This window comes from Macaca mulatta, chromosome 3, assembly GCF_049350105.2.
Source record: "Macaca mulatta isolate MMU2019108-1 chromosome 3, T2T-MMU8v2.0, whole genome shotgun sequence".
Classification (NCBI taxonomy): domain Eukaryota; kingdom Metazoa; phylum Chordata; class Mammalia; order Primates; family Cercopithecidae; genus Macaca; species Macaca mulatta.
In genome coordinates, this window is record NC_133408.1 from 169,948,510 (window position 1) to 169,973,219 (window position 24,710).

General features: G+C 44.7%; 1 protein-coding gene across 1 annotated transcript; it reads left to right on the top strand.

The window, feature by feature from the left end:
* Positions 1 to 452: 452 nt before the first annotated feature.
* CPA2 (carboxypeptidase A2) lies at positions 453 to 23,779 on the top strand. The gene is made up of 11 exons (XM_015134907.3): positions 453 to 610; positions 3,205 to 3,286; positions 3,945 to 4,079; positions 4,973 to 5,068; positions 7,366 to 7,467; positions 9,499 to 9,597; positions 10,983 to 11,093; positions 12,175 to 12,265; positions 13,805 to 14,004; positions 16,438 to 16,522; positions 23,542 to 23,779. The coding sequence occupies exons 1-11, from the start codon at positions 534 to 536 to the stop codon at positions 23,727 to 23,729; spliced, it is 1,266 nt and encodes a 421-aa protein (XP_014990393.2). The 5' UTR covers positions 453 to 533; the 3' UTR covers positions 23,730 to 23,779.
* The last annotated feature ends 931 nt before the right edge of the window (positions 23,780 to 24,710 follow it).

Below are 24,710 nucleotides of genomic sequence, written 5' to 3' on the forward strand. Positions count from 1 at the left end.
TCTGTTTTGTTTTAATATAGAATGAGGATTGGAATGGGTCACATCTACAGGGACACTCAGCAGATGTGAACTGAGTGATTGCAGTGTTTCAAGGTAAACATTATAAAAATAAACAAATGAGTAAGCTAATGGAATGTGATAGACAGGATGCCTGAGTAATTACTATAAATGCTCTGGCCTTTTTTTTTGTCAGAGACCCAGAAAAGACTAACCTCTAGGTCTATTAATCTGGCTTCTATCGCAGGGTAGCTAGTGGCATTTTATGTTCTCAATCATACCTATACTGCCCTTGGTATGCTCTAGCAATTTTGGTCTCTTTCCATCAAAGTTTGTTATCCTAGGAACTGAAAATGTACAGATTGGTGATATCACACAGGTGGATGTCTACAACCTTGAGAATTTCACATGCAGGTGGGAATTTTCTCATGTGGGAATTCACATGAGTTCTCAGAGGGCCAGCACATCACCCTCAGCTGCCATCCCTATAAATAAAGTTCAGGAAGGACTCTGAATTCTGGATTCCAGGAAAACCCATGGCCATGAGGTCGATCCTGTTTTTGTTTTTTGGTGCCCTTTTTGGTCATATATACTGTCTAGAAACATTTGTGGGGTAAGTTATGCTTTCTGGTGCTTCTTTGAATTTTACTTACCTGATTGATGGAGGCTTTGATTGTTACAGACTAAATGGGTATAAGTGTTCAGTGTTTTCAGAGTTCTCTTAGATTTGGGGATAAGTCGATAGTGGGAAAAATAGGAGTGGATGATCAAAAAAGAGATGAATGACACTTAAAGGGAAAGACAAAAGGGAAAACTGAACACACATAACCCTATTTCTCTCTGTCCTTACTCATTTTTCCCTCCAGTGATCAGACTGTAGGCTTGATAGACATCAAGGAAAATACAGCTGTGTAGCCATTTGTTTCAGGTAACTCAGCTGGTGTCAAGGCTACTCTCCCACCTCCTCCTGCTCTTCTGGGCTTTACCATTCACACTAGCCCTTGTCCCCTACCCCCCGATCTTTAGATTCAGCATCTAGGCGGTGGAACCTCATGAAGTAGAAAAGCCAGGGCTATAGATTTCAGCTCAACTCCTCCTCTCCTGGCTTTGGAGGACTCATCTTTGCTCCGAAGTACTTTGCTTCATGATTCTATGAAGGGCTTTAGGCAGCATTTTTTGAAGAGTGGTCCAGGGAACTAAGAAAACAGTCAAATAAGTTTGGTTCCAAAAAGCCACTGGTCAAATAAATGTGGGAATCAGAGGGTTAAACAAACTATAGGATTTCTAGGAGCTTTGGTTAAATCAGTGTGCATTATAAATCTATAAGAGGGGATCTAGGTTGCAGCATGTACCCTTATTTATTTTATTTATTTATTTATTTATTTATTTATTTATTTATTTATTTATTTTTGAGACGGAGTCTCGCTCTGTCACCCGGGCTGGAGTGCAGTGGCCGGATCTCAGCTCACTGCAAGCTCCGCCTCCCGGGTTCACGCCATTCTCCTGCCTCAGCCTCCGGAGTAGCTGGGACTACAGGCGCCTGCCACCTCGCCCGGCTAGCTTTTTGTATTTTTTAGTAGAGACGGGGTTTCACCGTGTTAGCCAGGATGGTCTCGATCTCCTGACCTTGTGATCCGCCCGTCTCAGCCTCCCAAAGTGCTGGGATTACAGGCTTGAGCCACCGCGCCCGGCTCCCTTTTTAAAAATTATCAACTACCCACTGCCTCCAGCTTGCTTGCTTGCTTGCTTGCTTGCTTGCTTTCTTTCTTTCTTTCTTTCTTTCTTTCTTTCTTTCTTTCTTTCTTTCTTTCTTTCTTTCTTTCTCTCTTTCTTTCTTTCTTTCTTTCTTTCTTTCTTTTTCTTTCTTCCTTTCTTTCTTTCTTTCCCTTCCTTCCTTCCTTCCTTTCTTTCTTTTTCTTTCTTTCTTTCTCTTTCTTTCTTTCTTTCCTTCTCTCTCTCCTTCCTTCCTTCCTTCCTTCCTTCCTCCCTCCCTCCCTCCCTCCCTCCCTCCCTCCCTCCCTCCCTCCCTCCCTCCCTCCCTCCCTCCCTCCCTCCCTTCCTTCCTTCCTTCCTTCCTTCCTTCCTTCCTTCCTTCCTTCCTTCCTTCCTTCCTTCCTTCTTTTCTGTCTCTGAGTAACTCAAAGAACTACTATTCTTCAGAACACACACCAGGAAATATGAGCCTATTGTATTACTTTTCTCAGTGCCTTCCCATTTTAAAGGAGGACTCCTGGGAGTCCATGCATTAACCAAAAATAATGAGACTTAAATGGAAGAATTTTCAGACCATTTGTGGCAGATGAGCCTCAAAGAGCTCATGTTCCATCACTTCTGTATTCCACTGGAGTTCGTAGGAAATTGCATGGGGCTTGGTTTCAGAAGACCCATATTCTGGTCCCTGTACATGGTTCATTGTATTGATTCCTTCCCCACTTTACAAATGGTTGGGACAATGACTTAGGAAGTCTGCCTACTTGGAGAAAGGCTAGAAGGCGAAGCTCTGTCACCAAGGGAACTCTTCGTAAAGATATGTGCTTGATTGTTTTGAGATTTCTCTTTCCTGTTCACCCTTCATTCCCTATGAAGGGTGTGTGTGTGTGTGTGTGTGTGTGTGTGTGTGTATAAAGAGAGGCACGGCACATAATTTGTCAAGGTCCCAACTATCTCTGGCCATGTCCCATGTTTGGGCCACATAAATGGAGTTTGGGGATAGAACCTTGATACATTTTCAGTTGACAAAAACAAGGAACAAACAAAACCCCCAAAACCATTAAAAACACACCCTTAGGTCTACCCACATATGAACTGTTTCCTCTTACAAGCACCAAATTATTCCACTTTTTAAAAACTTACTTCTGAACAACAGGAACAGGCAAGTATTAAAAGCTAACACTCCACGAGCAGCAGGTGTTATTTGATTCATTAGCTAAGGGAAAGGTAACTTTAACAGCAGGCTTCCTGCTAGGAGCAGGTACACCTCTTCATTATTATTTAGATAACATTTCCTGGGAAGAAATAATGCCATTCTATCACCTTCTCATTCTGGCGATGTGGGTTTAGTATACTATTTATTAGTTTCTGGATTGTCACAGAGATTATTGACCGTTGCATTAACCTGTTATACACAGAGACTAACAGGTGCAGAAAGCAACAGGAAAGTGTCCAGGTTTTGCTTTTAAGGTCACATTTGTGGTTAATTTTCTTTAGAGACCAAGTTCTTGAGATTGTACCAAGCAATGAAGAACAAATTAAAAATCTGCTACAATTGGAGGCTCAAGAACATCTCCAGGTATTTGATCTAGTGCGAGTTTCTGTTCCCAGAATGAATACTGTGAAACATGATTGAGATCTATTTTGGACTGTATTCTGACTCCCATGACATAGTGTGAAATGCTAACTCATGCAGCTGGGTTTCTGAAAACCTGGGCTCTGGTCCCAACTACAGGATACCGGGCAAGTCACCTACCTTCCCTGTGTCTCATTTTCTCATTCAGAGTAATGGCGATAAATATATCATTCTTCTATCTCTCAGGTTTATTGTAAGAACGAAAGGAGATATCAAATGTGAAAGTTACTTTCAAAAATTAAGCACCCTTAGTGCATATTTCCCTTGTAAAATAATTTATAGTATTTATATTCTATTATTAAATGAATTGGATCACTAGAATCCCAGCTTAAAAAAACTGCCATCGTATTAATAATCTTTTCCTTCTGCCAGTTTTAATATCTAGCCATAGGGGCAGAGGAAACAATATAATGGATTTGCTGACACATGGATGTTTAAACGCCGTTGTTGCAATATCATAGTGATTTCACAATGATTCCAAAACTTGTGGGCTCAAGATAAAATTGATGCAAATTGATTTCCAGAAATCCATCAGTGCTGAACTGTCCATTCCCCAGAATAGCCCATTCATTGCCTTGGCTTGGACTTTTATCCCTTTCAGCTTGATTTTTGGAGATCACCCAGCACCCCAGGGGAGACAGCCCACATCCGAGTTCCCTTTGTCAGCGTTCAGGCAGTCAAAGCATTCTTGGAGTCCCAGGGAATTGCCTATTCCATCATGATTGAAGATGTGCAGGTAATTATGCCACGGACTCACCTTCCTGCAGCTTGCTGGGCCACATGAACGTCAGTTCAGTTCCATCTTCTTTCATGCTTGAGTACTCTCTGCAGGGAAGGGACCTGTGGGTACCACTAGGACCTTCCAGCAGTCTGGGCTCCCCTTGCAAGGTGGGTAGGAGGGCACTGTCTTTCTCTTTTTTGAATTTGGCACATGCAGAATACATGCAGAATATTGTAACAAAGAATTTAAGGGAAACGGCAAAAGAGAGGCTACAGCATGAAATATAAAGTACAAACCAAAGGGTGTTAGGCAGAAGAAGGAAAAGAAGGAGTCTCACTCTGTCACCCAGGTTGGAGTGCAGTGGCACAATCTCGGCTCACTGCAACCTCTGCCACCCAGGCTCAAGTGATTCTCCAGCCTCAGCCTCTTGAGTAGCCGGGACTACAGGCATGCACCACCACACCCAGCTAATTTTTGTATTTTTAGTAGAGGCGGGGTTTCACTATGTTGCCCAGGCTGATCTCAAACTCCTGACCTCAAGTGATCCGCCCGCCTCGGCCTCTCAAAGTGCTGGGATTACAGGAGTGAGCCACCAAGTCTAGCCTGATTTAGTTTTTGTTTAGAGGTTAACTCAGGCCCTGAGCTCCCAGAAAGGTAAGATGAGCCATAAGACCATGCTTGCAAATCCACCCTGGCACACCTGCAGCATCTGGCTGGTAGGAAGTCCCATTAATGCTCCATCCCCTTTCACAGTGGGGCCAGAATAAGGGAAAGTCATGACCTCAAAGCCTACAGGACAAGAAGAGGAAAGCTTGATACTGGGGCCCCGAGTGTTACCCTTTCCTTCACAACTACAGACTGAAATACATTGCTGTAAACCAATCATAGATAGAATTGTTTTATCTTAGGTCCTGTTGGACAAAGAGAATGAAGAAATGCTTTTTAACAGGAGAAGAGAACGGAGTGGTAACTTCAATTTTGGTGCCTACCATACCCTGGAAGAGGTAGGTGTTTCAAAATGAACATTACAGAGGGGCCATTCTCTCCTCTAGGGATAAAGCTCATACTTCCACGTGGTGACTTAATGGCCTAGAAATTATTCTTCTATTATTTTCTAATTTCTCTAAGTTTCCCTAGGATTTCACAGCCAGTACCAGTGTCACTGGCTTCGCACCCACTCTTGCTTACTGTAGGAGCTGAAGTCCACTTGCTCATCTCAACGGCCACCCACTGTGGAGTGTCTAAAGGGTACCCACAAGCAGACCCCTCAGGCTGGTGATCTTGCTCTAAGCCCCCTTGCTGACTTCTGACCTGTGCTGCCCACAAAGCCAGGGAAGCCATCATGGCTGCCACTGACGATGCAATGGGGACACAAAGCCAAGTGAAAGCTGTGCTTCCGGGCTGCCACCGATGATGGAATCAGGGACCACCTTTGACGCCTCTGACTTCCATCCAAGTGTTACTGGTGGAGGGTGTCCAGGTTCTTGGCGTCTTGAACAAAGAATTGGAAAAAACGCACAAACCAAACAAGGAAGGAATGAAGCAACAAAAGCAGATATTTACTGAAAACAAAAGTATACTCCACAGGTGGGGAGCAGCCCGAGCATAGGGGCCCAAAAACCCATTACGGAATTTTCTGGGATTTAAATACCCTTTAGAGGTTTCCCATTGGTTACTTGGTGTACGCCCTATGTAAATACAGTAGTAGCCTTCGATCAGTCTGATTGGTTGCAGAAAGCAGCCAGTCAGAGGCTGAAGTGAAGTTACAAAGTTATACTCCTACGCAAATGAAGACTTGCCTTGCAACCAACCTGACTCGTTGCGGGAGGGGACCAATTAGAGGTAGTTTCAATTTTTCATCTGCCACGCCAGAAAGAGGAGGGGGGGGTAGGTGCAAAGGGAGTAGCCCCTGGTCCTTTTGTTACTTGGGCATAGAAAGTTGGGGTTTGCTTTTTGATGTAGTTCTAGGGAGTTAGCCTGAATTGGCCTTAGGTTCCCTGCCTCCAGATCCTATTCTTCTGCCTCCCAGGAATGTGCTCTGTAAGACCTCATGGCAGCAAACCCTCACGGAGTCTCTGCTGGCTTTCCTGGGCTTTGTTGTTTCTGTGGAGACTATCCCCTTCCTGCATCGGCTGCTCCATGCTGCTGTGGGGATCCTGGGCAGTGCTGCATTTACCTCTGTAACACAGAGCCCTTCTCCAGGCCCACGGGAATCTATCTGCAATGACTTAAGAGTCGAGGGATGGAAAGGGGCCGGAGGGGATGGTGGTTGTAGGGCTAAGGGGTGGCATGGGGAGTAGGAAAGAGCCAGAGAAGAGGTATCTGGTAGGCACCAAGTCTCCGAGTTGGCAGTTTTTAAATGCAAAAAGCTTTAAACATTTTTTTTCTCCTAATTTATTTGATGGGAAAAGCTGATTTGACCTAAACTCATTTGGGAGCAAAATCTGACCTGAACTGCCTCACTGCTCATTTGTTTCACTGCCAGAAATATTAATGTGCTTGAATACGGAGCAACGTCCCATGTGTAATACATAATATATATTTCCTATTACCTTTCTAAAATTCTCCCCTGAAAAAAATATCTTATTTGAAATATATATGGCCTCAAGGGTTTCAGATAGGGAACTGTGGACCAGCACAGAGAATAAGGAAGAAAAGGAAGTGGAGCAAACAAGACGCCCTCCCTCCCTCCCAGACAAACTGATGTCTGTCTCCTACGGAGTGCAAATACTGGCAACAGCTGGAGGGACTGACTTCCTCCCGCTAGCTCTCCAAATGCACCCGGACACGTCTCAATCCCAGCAAGGGACATAGTTAGGGCTCCCCAGATGCACAAAATTTCAGTCGCCTTGAAAATAGGAGCTGTAGTAGCCGGTGGCCTTAGTGCGTCTGCTGCAGAAACCCCATCGTCCCCGGGCCTGATTTAGCCGGAAGACATTTTGTAGCGATCGCCTCTACATCCATTTTGGGGTTGAGGGGGCACTACCTTTTGTTTTTCTCTGCTAGCAAGGGCGAGAAACCCCACCAAAGGGCTGGGGTCGCCAAAAGCCACAGGTACCCCAGGGAAGTGTGTCATTTTGCTTTGCACAAAACTGCAAAGGGCCGGCTGGACTGCAGCCCCCGCAGACGCCGATGGACTCAGCAGCACTCAGCTGGATCCAAACCCTCCGACCCTATAGCTCGAGCCGCGCTGCCCCCTCCCCTGTGTCCCAAGGGAATGGGGAAAATCACCAGGGGATCAGATCTCATGCAACAGATGGTTCACTCGCAAATGTCTATTTATTGACTTGAAACATTTCAGATTTCCCAAGAAATGGATAACCTCGTGGCTGAGTACCCTGGTCTAGTGAGCAAAGTGAATATTGGCTCTTCTTTTGAGAAGCGGCCTTTGAACGTGCTTAAGGTACACGGTGCAGGGGCGGTTCTTCCTCTCGATGCTTCTAGAATCCCCCTCCTCCCAGGCTAGCCAACAGTCCCGGCTTGTGCTACAGAGCGGCTCCTTTTTTTATTTTTTTATTTTTTCCTCCTAACCGGTCCTTGCTGGTTTTGAGTATCCACTCCCCCACCCCCGCCCCCTTCTTTTTTTTTCTCTCTGTTCCTGCGCAAGCTGACGCAGGTCTGCAGGAGTGAATTAATGCTCGCGTCCTGAGAGATGAGCTCCCGGGGAACCGGGGCAAACGCGCCAATAGGAGCCGAGGAAGGGGGAGGTGCGGGCCGGGGGAGGTTGGGGGCTGGGGGCTGTAATTCATCAAGCTGGGAGTTCTCTGGCTCCCCTCCCCTTCTCTTTTTTTTTCTTTCCTCTTTAAACACACACACACACACACACATACGCGCGCGCACACACACACACACACAAGCACACCAGTTAAAAAAGAAAAAGCACTAATTGCCTAAGCTGCATTTTTTCTTTTTCTTTTTCTTTTTTCTTTTTTTTTGTTTTTAGTTTTTAAAGAAGAGTTCTGGTCGTATGCAGAACAACTAAACCCTAAACCGCAAAGACAAATGCCCTGAACGAAGATCTTTTGAAAAAGGATATAGACGGAAAGAGGTTAGGGTTTGACGCCATCTCGTAACCTCTGACCGTCTTTGTGCACATAATTTCAAGCTTTGCACTTTGTCCTCAAAAACAGTGAAAACTGTTTCCCCAGATTTCCTAGAAAGAGTTTGTTAAGAGAAAAAAAAAAATCAAAAAGAGGTAATGTCACAACTCCTCGCTAAATTTGGAAACGTTATGGCTGGGAACCAACTGACTAACTGGGACAGATGGATTTCTCCAGAGCGTTTTTCCCAAAGCAGGCCTGAGAGGAGTGATTTGCCTGCTTTATACCACAGGGATACATTTGCTAATGTTTACCTCCCTTCTTTCTTTTTATTTCCTCTACCCGCACCCCCCGCCCACCAACTGGTCAGAAAACCCCAGAGTCTCTTCCACAGTGGTCTTCCCTGGCCTTCCCTTTTCCCGGGTGGTTCGGCGGTGGAAGATACTGTGTTTTTGAAAGTTCCCTGCTTTTTACGTTTGAGCTCTTTAGAGGAAAAGGCACAAAACACTTTTAACTAAAACTCTTAGAACCCATGAACTGTAATTTTTAGCAAGGATTTGCATTTCTCATTTACCTTATCTGCTGTGTTTAGAATGCAGCACAGAGATAGAAGTTGATGGTGCAAAAATAATCTTTTCCTCCCCATTTACTGATCCAATTGGCAAAGCCACTATTTCAAATAAAACTAAGTCACTTAGATCATAAAATTTAAACTCTGGAAAGTACCTCCAGAGGTTTGCTATCATGTTTTTATGAAGGTTTCAGAAGGTTATCACAAGCATTTTTATAATAAAACACTATTATTGCATACATTTGGAAAATAGAGCAACAAAAGAAACAAAAAAGAAAAAAAATCCTCATAATTCTAATCCCACAACTATGGGATAATAGCTATTAACAATCTGTTCTCCGTCTCAACAAAAAAAACAAACAGACAAACAAAAAACAATCTGTTGTATATTTTTCTACTTTTTTCTTTTCTTTTTCCTTTTCTCTCTTCCTCCTTCTCCTTTTCCTTTTTTCTCATATGTATGTGGGTATATAAATGAACTAGTTTCTTTAAAAATAAAAATGAAATCCTGTAATCCATTTTTTTTCCAATTTTCAGCATATGAAGATATTTTCCTGTCATTATCTACAACGATTTTTTACAAACATCGGAGGAGAATTGTCTATGCCCCTCAGTCTGCATTTACACTTGCATTCGAAGAAGGGGACAAAAGAAAATTCTCCTTAAATGAGAGTTAGTCGACAGCATCACTGTCTGTATTTCCTTCTCTGTTAATCACATCAAGAACAGAGAGAGGGACAAAGAAAGATGATCTGGGGTAGAGAGGAGGCAACCAGGTGCCACGGCAGTGGAGCCGTTCACATTGCCACACTTGCTTTTGCAGTTCAGCACCGGAGGAGACAAGCCAGCTATCTGGCTGGATGCTGGGATCCATGCTCGAGAGTGGGTTACACAAGCTACGGCACTTTGGACAGCAAATAAGGTCATTTTGCCTAACATTCCTCGCTTATTTTACCTTTCTGGGGTCAGGCCCACTGAAACCCATGACAGTCCCAGTGGTCCTGATGGCTGGCGCTCTCAGCCAAAACCCTTCTCTTGTCACACGGGCTGGCAACGAACCCATCCAGCCTTTTTTGATATTGCCCCATCCAGCACCCCAGGCTCCTTCCCTTGGGCAGCCCACTGTGCGCTCTGTTAAAAGACACCACGATGTGGTGATTGCTGTTGAGTGAGAGAGAGGGGGAAAAAAAAGACTCAGTAAGCTAAAGAGATGGAACGGGTGTCCAGGGAGGACCCTTGGGAGCCAGATTTCAGCATAAGAACCGACTAGAGAAAAATCACTTTGCTGCCTGGAACCCTGAGGGCTGAGGTGTGATGTACTAGAAATTTAAAAAATCATGAAAGGGAGTCAGCTGGAAAATACAAACAGGTACAAGAAGAGTTTAACCCACAGATCCAAAGTGGAGTTGGCTAAGGGTGTTTGGGTTGTTCTGAAAATTTCCCAAATTTGATTTTGAAGGTAAGGTGTAGTAAGATCTGTCTTCCACAAGTTTGTTGGCATTAGAGTCAGGACCTGGGGCTGGGAGTGACCTAGTCTGGTATTTCTTAAGTAATTCAAAAATGACATGCTATAAATCAGAATGTTAATTCATGAGCAGAGGAAATCAATCCACATCAGATCATTCAAGCATGTGCAACCACGTGCATACCGACTGATACATTTTTCCCTTCAATTAAAATGCGGTTACCTTTAGGGTATTATGAAATGGATATTTAACAGTTGAATAATAATGCCTTAGGATGGCTGAGCACAGGAAATGAATAAATTTTAATCCGGCAGAAACTTCAACTCAACTGCAGTTGATGGCAAGTAAAAATGTAATTCCCCAAATGGAATTTAACTGGTTCTCTGTGTCTTTAGCAATGTCTCTGCATATTTAAGTAATCCGATGTTTGTTGTGAGTTCTTTTGGAAAGTTAGCCCATGTAGGGGATTAAGGAATACCAGACAAAATTTCTTTGGTGCATAGGTCCACATAAGTCACATATATCACTGCTCACTATTGCAAAATGTCTCACTGGAATGAACAGGAAGAATGTTACTGCTTTTGAAAGAGAGTAGATACATGAGATCTGATTTTTTACTCAATAGAAGTAAATTATTCTGACTAGAAGTAAAAGTATAGGCGCTAGCATATTCAACACATTAACATTGCAGGAGACCGTACTGCTGGGTACCTGGAAGACTTTCCTTGACCAATAGTGATCCCCGGTTCACATCTGGAAAAAAACCACTCCCTTACTATTCTGTCCTGTGTTCCTGACAAAAGGGGTGTGTGAGGTTGACATCTATCTTGTCTTTGCTCAGATTGCCTCTGATTATGGAAAGAACCCATCCATCACTTCCATTCTGGACACCCTGGATATCTTCCTCCTGCCAGTCACAAACCCTGATGGATACGTGTTCTCTCAAACCAAAGTAAGCCTGGATTTTTTTTCCTTCTTCAACAAGGACCTAAGGAGATATGTAGGAACTTCAAAAGTAAAATAAAAGTAATCATTCTTTTCTTGATTTACTCTAAATGGAACGCCTAATTTCTCAGTAGTCGCCCAGAAATGAGGGATAGAGAAGTGGTTATAATCACTTCTTATTCCAACGCATGATGTCTTTACATGTTGCCTCAGCCAGAGCCCATTTCAGCTGTTAGGCTGGGCTATTAGAGCTCAGTGTTCACCGTGAGTCATCTAAGAGATTTGTTCCAATTATCTCTGCGTTTTTTGTGTTAGGATTGATAGAAAAGAGGAGGCGGATGTTACCTGCTGACAATTAGATTGCAGTAGGATTTAGGTGGGCAGTACAGTGCATCTAGCATTTTACTTAAAATCTGTGGGAGAAATCCTCCGTAATATCACTAAAAGGAGTTACGTAGTTTTTCCCCCTTAAAATCTCATTACAATACACTATTGTAGCAACTGTGACCCCACATATATTCAAAATGAATGACAGCTTCAAGTTTATTTTTAGAGAGAGCTAACTACAGTAGCATTTTCAAAGACATTTTCAAAGAAACTCATACTAATACTAGTACTCATCCCATGAGATACCATATGAATCAAGGGTTCCATTGTCAAGTCTAGGAAACACCACCCACCATATCCGTTTCTTAGAAGTTCATAAAAAACAAGGCATTAACAATCCTTAGAAGTTCTGAAGAAAGTTTACCAAGTTAGCCCTATATTTTCCCCCAAATAGTCTCATCACAGAACCCTCTCTTCTGCTTTTGGTTGTTGCTGTTGGCCTTGGACAGAACTAGGGTTCCATGACACGTGTTTGGCAGGTTCATTTGAGGAGGTGGGGGTGTATTCATGTCTCACTTTGGTGAAATGGCAGAGAAACTCCTAGCAGAACCTGTATGAGGACTGTCCACCACCGCCCCAACCAAGGGAAAGGAGTATCCCAGAGAACTAGGGAAACTGACAGAATTCTCAAGGAACCTTCTGATCAGGCTGAATGACCCTCTTTCTTTTTTTCCATGTGCTTTTTGGGTGGGATCTGAAAGAATCGTATGTGGCGGAAGACCCGGTCCAAGGTATCTGGAAGCCTCTGTGTTGGTGTGGATCCTAACCGGAACTGGGATGCAGGTTTTGGAGGTGAGCCCTGGGACTTGCCCCCAGGGATGGTCAACCCGTGGTCTGGCCCACAAACTGGTTCAGATGGCCCTGCAGTGCATCAGCTGGCTAAGCCCATCCAGGATTTAAGCCATTTAAAAACCTCTTTGAAAAACACTTAACTAAATTCCCTTCACAGGAGCACAGTGCTGTCACAGAGCACTGAGCAGCATTTAATATATTTTGTCTCACATCTTGGTTTTCCCACAAGCTGTTGCCCGGTTAGCCTTCTGTGCAGCCGGAGCAAGACTTTGCGCAATGGCAGGAGGACTCGGGAAGCCCTGAGCCAGCCACTAGAGGGGGTTAGGATCTATTCCAAGGAGAAGCATTACATCATCTATGGATGCTTCGAGAAAGAAAACTAAAAAGAAGTACGTACACACAGGATGAAGAAACTGACTTTCAAAACAGATTCAAATATAAAATGTGAGCTTGCTGCCCTGGCTTTGTGACAGCTCTTACATTTTGGAGTTCCGTGGCAGGCTAGTTAGGGGCTCCTTTATGCCCTCAGCCACTGGAGAAAACCCCTTATGTCTCACTAACCATAGAATTAAAAATTTTTCCCCCTCACTAGGCTATGATAAGATTGAAGTCAGGAGCTGTGTCTTTTTCACTGACGTATTCCTAACAGCTAGCACAGTGTCTGCAACGCAGAAGGCAATCACTACGTATTTGTAAGACAAATTAATTAATTAGAGTTATGGAACTAAGATAGGACATATTAGAGAACTGCTACAGGATACGGATAAGTGGCAACTTCATTCATTGCTTTTACAGTTTTTTTTTTGTTTTTGTTTTTTTTTAGTGTAGGGGAAAAATAAAGCACAATACTGAGCCATGGCCCACAGTTCAATGTCAATCCTCCCCAATATTATTTTCATTAAATCATTTTAAAATAAGGTGACATTTTGTCTGTATCACATGGGGAGCCTAGGGAATCCTAACCCCTACTCATCCCCTGGAAGTTTCTCTACAATGGCCAGGCCTACAATGGACCCATTTCAGGGGTCTTGAACCACTCTAGTTGCTGAGACAATCAAGGCCAAAGGTGGCCTTGTCAAATGTAGTCATGATTTCCTCACTGCAGAAAGGGTGTCAGAGGTTCCTTGCATTTGTGGCTTTGTGCCTTGGAATTACAGAGCATAGAATCTTCTACTCTTGGACTCTAAGAATTGGATGAGATCCCAGAAAATGAACTTGCTAAACTCCCACCCAATGCAGGAATTCCATCTATAATATTAAATCTAGCTTTTCTTCCAACAACTCCTACAGAGAGGAGATGATCTAATTAGATGGCTCTTTCTACTGTATAGAGAAACCATATTTTTTGAAGAAGAGATGTGTCCAGAATCACTTCAGTTAGGCTTTCTGACTATAACCTTTGGAAGACACTTGATCTAACACAATGACAATCTTGCCCTGACTTCCAGAGGAGAAAATTAGTGATGCATGGTGACCTCCTCCCTACAGTGTCTTCTTAGAGCTCGCTGTCCTCACTGGGCTACTTCTGCATCTCCCCAGGACCTGGAGCCAGCAGCAACCCTTGCTCTGATTCATACCATGGACCCAGTGCCAACTCTGAAGTTGAAGTGAAATCCATAGTGGACTTCATCAAGAGTCATGGAAAAGTCAAGGCCTTCGTTACCCTCCACAGCTATTCCCAGCTGCTGATGTTCCCCTACGGGTACAAATGTACCAAGCCAGATAACTCTGATGAGCTGGTGAGTTTCTGAAACTTAATTTCAGCCCAGCAACAAACGTGTGTTGTGTGGTCAAGTAAGTCTCAGGCATAAAGTCATGCCCTGAGGTGGAGGTGTACCATTACAACGATGAATGAGACATAAAGTCAGACACAGAGAAAATTATGATATGCAGCCAAAGGTTTGAAAGACTGGTTTTGAACTTTACTAAACTAAGTTTCTTTGGGAAATAGAATTCATGAAGTTATTGTTACCTTAATCTAGATGAGCAGCAGCCTGGTTTGAGCATAGATTCCCAGAACATGCTATTCCATTGCATATGGGGGAAAAAGCCCTCGGATTTGGATATGAGACTCTTGGATTGGTAGTCAAATGCTCTAAGCTGAGCAATTCTGCTTCTCAGCAACTTGTCTTATACTTTTCTGGGGACTTTGGCTCTATGATCTACCATGATGATGCACTGGTGTATGATGTTGGGGGTAAAACACTCACTTCCCTAACTTGATACCTTCTGTCACCCTTCCTGTTTCAGGAATAAGCCAACTGGCCCCAGCCTTAGATCAGATGGTGACATCTCAGGAGGCTGTTCACAATTGAGCAAGAGCTATCCCCAGCTAAAAAGAATGTGCAAATATTTCCAATTTGGCTTTTAGGCTGGATTTGTGAAACCCATATGTTAGAAATAAGCCCAGAATTGGAACCTTTTTGTCAATTTACCTTCGAGTAGATTATTGTCGGCAGCCCCACACAGAAGTAGGCTATATTATTCCCATTCAAGTGTGCCTTTCATCTCATCAGTTAGATTTGAGCTCTGTGAGGTTTTGATGGTGAGTATTACCATTCAAGGTCATATCAGGGAAAAAGAATGTTCTAAAATGTTCTTTTTTAAGACCTAGATGACCTTAAATTATCTAAACCTGGTGCTCAAACCTCTCGCAGATAGTCAATCTAGGCTATGATTAGATGGCTTCCTGCCTTCAAGGGAGCCTATTCTGTCGGGGAAGGTTGTTAGGTTGTTAGTGTTCTTCTTTATGGAGAGCGAAATCTCTGTGTTTTTCACCCATCAGCCCTGGTTTATCATCTGGTTCTACTGAGCAAGCTTATTTCCCTTTAAGAGGTGAATCCACTATTACTTGAAGACCACCAGCCTGCTTCTTCTAGCTCTTATTTCTTCTAAATAACCTCAATTCCTTCAAGCATTCGTATTATGGGCTCAAGTTCCCTTACTATTCTGGTTGTTGTTTTCTGAATATGCTTCTTCAAGGGTGGTGTCTTAATCTGTTTGCATTGCTGTAAAGAAATATATAAGACTGGGTAATTTATTAAGGAAAAAGTTTTATTTGGATTATGATTCTGCTGGCTGGAAGATTGGGCATCTGGTGAGAGCTTCAGGCTGCTTCCCACTCATGGAAGGCAAATGGGAGCTGGTATGGTGCAGAGATCACACGGTGAGAGAGGAAGCAAGAGAGAGTGGAGAGGTGCCGGACTCTTTTTAACAACCAGCTTTCGAGGGAACTAATAGAGCAAGTACTCACTCCTAACTGTGAGGACTGCACCAAGCCATTCATGAGAGATCTATCCTCATGATCCAAACACCTCCCATTAGGCCTTGCCGCCAGTATTGGGGATGAGATTTAAACATGGGGCTTGAGGGAAATAAACATCCAAACTATAGCAGGTAGCTCCCAGAAGTGAATGTGAAATGTATGTTGTGGGTTACCCAGCACAGAGCAGAGTGTGACCATAACTACCCTCAGCCAGACCGTGCACTTCTGCAAATTCAGTTGAGGATCACATTAGTTTTTTGGCCGTAGCCCTGTAATGTTGACTCATGTCGGGCTCATTGACAAGAGTAACCCCCAGGCTCTCCAAGGATTCGACCACGCCAGCTTTCCCCCATCTGGTAATCGTACAGTTGTTTTCCTGGACCCAAGTTCAAGACCTTACATTTATCCCTGACAAGGACAGTAAAGCCTCAATCAGTCAAAATTGGAAGCCTCAAATAATGGAAAATATTTTTCTGAGCTCTACTTCTTGGAAAAAGAGACAGCCACAGGGAACTAAGCCAATGTAGGGATCTAGTAAAAGAAAAGTCAGCTTCCCACATATGTCCTGGGGTCAGTCCACATTCTCTTTAGACCCCTTAAATCTACCCTATTTCTAGCCACACCTCTCACCAGGGAGAACTGGTGGCAAAATAATGAATCCTTGAGTGTTGCAAACACCAGGATGATCAAATAGACAATGAGGACCTTCATGTTGTGTTTTCAAAGCCAATAGAAGTGAACTTGTGCTTACTTCTCAGTGAAAATGGTTGAAATAAAAAGGGTATTGTGCCTTCACCTCAATTAACTGGAGCATTAAGTTAGAGCATTCTATGTTCTGCTGTTGGGCAGCTGATCTCCCAAGAGACAAGTGTTATCTGTCTACCTTTCTTTGGTTCTCTTACTCTAGAGTGAAGTGGCCCAAAAGGCTGCCCAATCTCTGACAAGCCTGCATGGCACCAAGTACAAAGTGGGACCAATCTGCTCTGTCATCTGTAAGTATCCAGTGTGCTGGAAGTTTTTACGAATGACCCATTAAGATGGCAGGCACTGTGTGAGTTTGGGCCAAAACTTTTACATGCCTTTATTTGAAAGGGATAGGTCTTCATGCATGGAACCCAAACTTCCCCAATTTCCCTCAGTGAATCTAGTCTCTTCCATGAGATACTTACTGTGTGATGGCCGGAACAAAGGACTCCCTAAGTATATGTTTTGTGCCCTCTCCTGTGCTTGTTCAGATCCTTACAGCTCACTCTCATTCTGTAGAATTTCTTTATCTAAAAATGAGCCTTTATCAAGGCCTGGCTCTGGTTTTTTTTTTTTTTTGAGATGGAGTCTCACTCGGTTGCCCAGGCTGGAATGCAGTGGGATGATCTCGGCTCACTGCAACCTCCACCTCCTGGGTTCAAGCACTTCTCCTGTCTTAGCCTCCCAAGTAGCTGGGACTACAGGTGTGTGCCACCATGCCCAGCTAATTTTTGTATTTTTAATAGAGACGGAGTTTCACTATATTGGTCAGGCTGATCTCGAACTCCTGACCTCAGGTGATCTGCCCACCTCGGCCTCCCAAAGTGCTGGGATTACAGGCATGAGCCACTGTGCCTGGCCTAAGACCTGGCTGTTTTATTATCTTCCCTTTCCTGGCTAAGAGGGGTCATGCTCTTAGAATTCCATGGACTGTGGGGACAGAATGGGTGTGACTCTTGAAGAGGACCCAGGTGGTTCTGTGGATAGACTCTGTTGGCAGGCATGTGTTGATGCAGAGTATGTGAAGATGGAGGAGAAGTCAGAAATAGCGGCAGTGTGAGGAATAAGTCTAGGGAGCCTGCCATCAGACTTTCTAGGCCCTCCTCTTCCCCAATGGATTGAGATAAAAACAAGAAGCGACTACAGTGCTTTGGGAAATCCCAGAGCATGCTTGTGCAGGTTCTGAGTCCTTCAAAGGCACGGTCCCTTCCTTATGGACAAAGCTGGAAACTCAGGACCACACAGTTCCATGCCCAGGAGTTCCCTAGTGCTTCCATGCCCAAGGATCCTTTGGAAACCAATGCCTTTAATAGGCACCCATTCTGTTGTTGTTGTTGTTGTTGTTGTTTTTTGGAGATGGAGTTTTGCTCTGTCACCCAGGTTGGAGTGCAGTAGCACCATCTTGGCTCACTGCAATCTCTACCTCCCAGGTTCAAGGGATTCTTGTGCCTCAGCCTCTGGAGTAGCTGGGATTACAGGCACCCGCCACCACACCCAGCTAATTTATTTATTATTTATTTATTTGTATTTTTAGTAGAGAGAGGGTTTCACCATGTTGGCCAGGCTGGTCTCAAACTCCTGACCTCAGGTGATCTGTCCGCCTCTGCCTCCTAAAGTGCCAGGATTACAGACGTGAGCCACCACGCCTGACCACCCATTCTGCTTAACAGACTTTTAAATTAAGCATCTATTATATGTTAAGCATTATGCCAAGCACTGGAGACATAATGTGCCCTCAAAGAACTCTTTAATAGAAGAGATGAACAGGAAGGCAAGTGAGCTTCTGTATTATGTGTGCAATAGTAGGGTATACATGGTACAGAAGTATGAGAAAGAAAGTCGGGGGATTTGATGGAAGCAGAAAAACTTCATGTAGGAAGAGGGTAGGGTTGTAAAGACTGATCACCAGGAAGATAGAGAAGGAGAAAAAGGATGGGGCATTCTCACAGTCAACAGCATATGCAAAGGCATAGAAGTATAAAACTGCATGATGAGTTCTGGGAGCTACAAGGAGGTTGAGATTGCTGAAATGAAAGAGGGAGAAAGGGAGCTGGGGAAGTTCAGGGTTTTGTGTGCCATGGTAAGGAGTTTAGGTTTAACCCAGAGGATTCTAAAAGCCATTGGGGGGTTTTCAGCAGGACGGTGAGGGAATTGAGGCATTGTGTTTAGCTAAAACATAGCAGCAGTGTGGATGGAGTGATGGGGGACTGCAGTAGAGACATCCCATAGGAAGAGGAGGAGGAGTTCAGGTGAGAGACGATGGCCCAAACTACAGCAGGGCCAGTGACGATGGAAGGGATTTAGGAGGTAAAGCCAAGAAGTTTTGTCATTTATTGGATGGGGAGAGATCCTCACTGAAAGTCATTGAGTGGTGCCAGTCACTGAGGGAGAAGTCCAGGAAGGTGAAAGAGGGGTGAGATCACAAAGATAATGAGTTCAACTGTGGACATATTGAGGCTGAGCTCCTTGTAGGGTATTCAAATGGAGATGGTCTGTAGGTTTTGGACTATATGCCCTGGGATTCTGTGGAGAGAGAGATTTGGGAAGAGTTGGTATAGAGCAGGTGGTTGGACCAGTAGAGCAGGGAGAACATTTGGAGTGAGAGGAACCCTGGGCAAAGCAGGGAGCAAGGTGTTAAGCCGCAGAAGGGGTTAGCAGCAAGTCTAGGCAGAAAGGCAGAGAACCCTGGATGTCAGAAAGCAGGGGAAAAGTAATTATTGAAAAGGAGGCGGTGGTCAACAATGGTGAAGGCCATGAAAAGTCAACTAAGATAAGGACAGGACATTTTCCGCTGAATTTTCATCACTAGTTTACTGGTGACCTTTACCCAGAGCAGTTTCAGAAGAGTGGATAAGGGAAGGAGAGCAGAATGGAAGCCTTTTTTCTTTTTGAGATAAGAGATGTATTTATTGACTGTGGGAAAGAACAAATAAAGAGGGAGAAGTGGAAGATACAGGAGAGAGAAGAAATGACCAGTGCAGTGAGGTTCCAGAGCTGGGGAAAGGAGGACAGGCAGAGGTGGGCAGAAGTTATGGCTCAGGATGGAATGAGAGAAGCATGTCTTTGGATGTGTTGTGGGCTTGGATGCAGCCACAGCCATAGGAGGGGTGATGGCAGGAATCATGGGAATGCACCCTTGCTAGTCATGGTTTTCTTTTTTTGAAACAGAGTCTCGCTCTGTCACCCAGGCTGGAGTGCAGTGGTGCAATCTTGGCTCACTCCCACCTCTGCCTCCTGGCTTCAAGAGATTCTCCTGCCTCAGATTCCCAAGTAGCTGAGATTACAAGTGTGTGCCACCATGCCAGGCTAATTTTTGTATTTTTAGTATAGATGGGGTTTTGACATGTTGGCCGGGCTGGTGTTGAACTCCTGGCCTCAAGCGATCTACCCACCTTGGCCTCCCAAAGTGCTGGGATTACCGATATGTTCAGCTTTTTAAAATTAACATCATTTCCTGTATAGTTTTATGAATTTACATTCTAGTTTTTTGTTATTCCATGATGTTGCTATATCCCAATTACTGAGTCTTTGGATTGTTTCATCTTTTTGCTAAATAGTGCTACTATAAACATGTTTGTATAAACTCCTTTTTCTCTTAGATGATCTTTTTGGAGTATATTCCTGAGGCAAGATTGTCAAGTTAATTGGAATGAACAGCTTTGGCGCTCATGTTACTTTTTGTTTTTTTTTTGAGATGGAATCTTGCTCTGTCACCCAGGCTGGAGTGCAATGGCGTGATCTTGGCTCACTGCACCCTCCTCCTCCTGGGTTCAAGCAATTCTCCTGCCTCAGCCTCCCGAGTAGCTGGGATTACAGGCGCGCGCCACCATGCCTGCTAATTTTTGTATTTTTAGTAGAGATAGAGTTTCACCATATTGGTCAGGCTGGTCTCAAACTCCTGACCTCGTGATCTGCCCTCCTCAGCCTTCCAAAATGCTGGGATTACAGGGATGAGGCACCACGCCCGGCCTCTTGTTACATATTTTTTGTTTGTTTGTTTGTTTTTGTTTTTTGAGACGGAGTCTCGCTCTGTCGCCCAGGCTGGAGTGCAGCGGCGCGATCTCGGCTCACTGCAAGCTCCGCCTCCTGGGTTTACGCCATTCTCCTGCCTCAGCCTCCTGAGTAGCCGGGACTACAGGCGCCCGCCACCGCGCCAGGCTAATTTTTTGTATTTTTAGTAGAGACGGGGTTTCACCGTGGTCTCGATCTCCTGACCTTGTGATCCGCCCGCCTCGGCCTCCCAAAGTGCTGGGATTACAGGCGTGAGCCACCGCGCCCGGCTTGTTACATATTTTTAAGGCAGTTCTCTGGGAAGACTGGTTTGCTTACAGTTGCTGAGACCTTTTTAACCATGTTCTACATGGGATTGTCCTCACTTTGATCAGCGATACCCCCAGGGAGAAGGGCCTTCTGAGTGGTGGCAGTGGGGACAGAGGATGGACCCAGCTTGAGACATGATGGCAGCTTAAGACTGAGGAATGAGTGCCTTTGCTTGGCAGCTTTTGAGTGGAGGCTGGAGTTCAGAGTCTCAGCCGAATAGCATCGTGTATCCCCGAGACCCCTACATAGGTCTCAGCTATTTTATTACAAGGAATCTAGCTTTTCATCCATCTTATCTGGAGGTATTTACTAGTAAGATAGACCTTGGAAGCTGACGTTTACTATGTTTTCTTTGGTGAGGTCACAGAAATGGAAGCTATTTCCAATAAGCAGATATTGGACAGGTGTAGGATTTGCTGTATGATCTTCTGGAGCCCGACTGTGAATGGCCCGGCAAGTTCTAGCTGCATCATTGTCCACAGCTGACTCTTATCCTGGCCTCATTCCAGCTGGGACAAGTTCTGCCTCTAAGCACTAGTTTGAATTCAGCACTTTTTGCTTCCTGCCCCGGGTCAGTATGCAGCTCGGGGCAGAACACCTGCCTCACTCCACGCAAAAGGTGTCCATATGGTTGTAGTGGGTGAGGTATTTCCTGGGCAGCTTCCCATCTGGAAGCGGCTTTGAGGAGCTGTGCTACAGTAGGTGTTTGGTTCAGAAGTTGTTCTTTTTTTTTTTTTTTTAATTTTTTTTTTTTTTTTAAACAGAGTCTTGCTCTGTCACCAGGCTGGAGTGCAATGGGGCGATCTTGGCTCACTGCAGCCTCCACCTCCCAGGTTCAAGCAATTCTCCTGCCTTAACTCCCCTGAGTAGCTGGGATTACAGGCACGCACCACCATGCCTGGCTAATTTGTATTTTTAGTAGAGGTGGGGTTTCACCATGTTGGCCAAGCTGGTCTTGAACTCCTAACCTCAGGTGATTCGCCCACCTTGGCCTCCCTAAGTGCTGGGATTACAGGCATGAGCCACTATACCTGGCCCAGAAGTTGTTCTTTGAATTCTTTCTCAGACAGGCATAGGGGGGAGAGAACACAGGGCTTGGGTACAGAGCCCCGGGTTTGAGTTATAGCACTGCCGCTTTGGAACGAAGTAGCCATGGTCCAGTCACTTATTCTCCCTTGGTTTCTTCATCTGTGAAATAGGTTGTTGAGAGGTTCAAAAGATATGTGGAATGCAAGTGTTCCCTAATTCTAAAGTACTATATAAATGTCGATTGTTCGTTTCCTGGTGAATGCTCTCCCACGGGTAACTCCAATCCTTAATGTGGCCTAACTTTTTTGATTGCATCCTGGTCATTTATTGACAATGATAGTTATGAACATAACTGACATTTATTGAATGCTTATTCTACATACGTTATCCTAGCTCCTTCACTTAATAGCTCTGTTTTTATTTTATTGTTTTATTTATTTTTTTAGAGACAGGGTCTCACTCTGCTGCCCAGGCTGGAGTACAGTGGCAGGATCATGGCTCACTGTAGCCTGGACCTCCTGGGCTCCAGCAGCCCTCCCACCTCAGCCTCCTGAGTAGCTGGGACCACAGGCATGCGATACCACACCCAGCTCATTAAAAAAAATTTTTTTTTTGTAGAGACAGGGTCTCACTATGTTGCCCAGGCTGGTCTCAAACTCCTAGGCTCAAGTGATCCTCCTGCCTTGGTCCCCTAAGTGTTGGCAGAGAGCCACGACACCTTGCCACTTAATCTCTTAATCTCAGTTTCCTCATCTGTAAAATGGGAATAATGTTAGTACCTACCTAGAGATTCATGGACCAGTTTAACATAGAGCCTAGCACATTGAGGACACAGCCAACTAGTGTCATCACAACCATTATGCTATTTAATTCTCACTGCCCTGTGAAACAAGTAGTAATATCATCCCTATGTAACAGGTGAAGCATCTGGAAATAAATGACTTAGTTTAGGTCACCCAGATAATGATTTATAGGGTTGGGATTTTATCTGAGGCCAGTATTCTGTCTACAGTGGACCTCTTAGTGTGGTTGGCCGTGTCACATAGCCACACCAAAAGGTGTGAGTGGGTAATTTTGGTCCAGGGAAGATTCAGTTCAAATCAGCAACCATTTAGTATTTATTATTTACCAGGCATTAATTTCCAAGCTGCTCTGCTGGGTGAAGGCAAAGACAAAACTCATGGGAGTTGACAATATTAATTTACAATATTAACCTCTAGCCCTATTCTTTTCTGGTACAACCTCCCTGGTCTTTCCAGCTCAATTCTTCCACCATCTGTGCCCTCGCCAAGTCCTCCTGTGACCTCTAGCTGCCCTTCCTGGGAGGGGCCACAGGGCTGGTCCATTGCTAGGCTTTTCTGAGTCATGACTGACTCGTAGGTTAATGCCATCTTCCTTCATCATCTGTCACATCAGCAGGCACACAGATCTCAGGTGCACATTACTGTGTTGGCTGAACCCACCACACAGAGGTGCCGGACATGCGACTTGGTAGCAGAGCAGAGCCTGCCCCACCTTTAATGCTGAAAGTCCCCTGAGGATAGGGACCGAACCTCTTACTGCATTTATAATCCCTCCACTCCCACGAGAGAAAACCATGTCTGTTCCTTCTAAAGAAGGAAGTGGTGTGGCCTCCTTAAGGTGGAGAAGAGGCCACTTAGGATGGCATGGGTAAAACCAGAGGCTCCTAAGAACACCAAAGGAAGGCTCAGTTCAGTGTCCATTGAATAACACCTTTTGCTTTTCAAATTATTGTATTTTTTCATAAATGTGATCCTCTACTAAACTCTTCCCCCTCTTACAGTTCACACCTAGGGGCCTGGCTTACCCATGAAGGTAGAATTTAATATAGAGGTTCCATTGCTGTGAAGGCTGGTGGGAGTCGTGTAACTAAACTTCATTCTCATTTGCCCTTCAGACCAAGCCAGTGGAGGAAGCATTGACTGGTCCTATGATTGCGGCATCAAGTACTCATTTGCCTTTGAACTGAGAGACACAGGGCGCTATGGCTTCCTCTTGCCAGCCCATCAGATCCTTCCCACAGCTGAGGAGACCTGGCTTGGCTTGAAGGCAATTATGGAGCATGTGCGAGACCACCCCTATTAGGGCGCTGAGGAAGAAACAAGAGCCATTAAAATCTCTTTGGTTTGAAGCAACGTTGGGTTGTATTGTTTATTTTTCTAAGCCTGATCTGGGAGCACTGTTTCTCCATTTTCTGCTGCCCTTAAACACAGCAAGTCATGGCATTGTACCCCTTCATCTTTTTAAAAATCCATCCTGAGGCCAGGTGTGGTGGTTTACACCTGAAATCCCAGCACTTTGGGAGGCTGAGGTGGGAGGACTGCTTCAGCCCAGGAGTTTGAGACCAGCCTGGGCAACATGGGGAGACTTCATCTCTAAAAATAATAATATTTAGGCCGGGCGCAGTGGCTCACGCCTGTAATCCCAGCACTTTGGGAGGCCGAGGTGGGCGGATCACAAGGTCAGGAGATCAAGACCACGGTGAAACCCCGTCTCTACTAAAAATACAAAAAATGAGCCGGGCGAGGTGGCAGGCGCCTGTAGTCCCAGCTACTCGGGAGGCTGGGGCAGGAGAATGGCGTGAACCCAGGAGGCGGAGCTTGCAGTGAGCCAGGATTGTGCCACTGCACTCCAGCTTGGGCGACAGAGCGAGACTCCATCTCAAAAAAAAAAAAAAAATAATAATAATATTAAAAAAAATCCATTCTGAGCAGAGTGCTCCCAACATCATTTGACAGTTTTTTTTTTTTTTTTTCTTTTGAGACAGAGTCTCACTCTGTCACCCAGGCTGGAGTACAATGGTACGATCTCGGCTCACTGCAACCTCTGCCTCTCAGGTTCAGGCAATTCTCCTGCCTCAGCCTCCTGAGTAGTTGGGATTACAGGTACCTGCCACCACACCCAGCTAATTTTTGTATTTTTAGTAGAGACAGGGTTTCACCACATTGGCCAGGTTGGTCTTGAACTCCTGACCTGAAGTGATCCGCCCGTCTCGGCCTCCCAAAGTGCTGGGATTACAGGCATGAGCTACCGTGCCAGGCCCCATTTGACAGTTTTTTATTGTGT

Excerpts from the sequence above, each read along its gene's own strand:
- CPA2 (XM_015134907.3), top strand. The coding sequence starts at position 534 with ATGGCCATGAGGTCGATCCTGTTTTTGTTTTTTGGTGCCCTTTTTGGT. Across the intron at positions 9,598-10,982 it reads CACTTTGGACAGCAAATAAG|ATTGCCTCTGATTATGGAAA; the intron begins GTCATTTTGCCT and ends GTCTTTGCTCAG. Across the intron at positions 12,266-13,804 it reads CTGGGATGCAGGTTTTGGAG|GACCTGGAGCCAGCAGCAAC; the intron begins GTGAGCCCTGGG and ends GCATCTCCCCAG.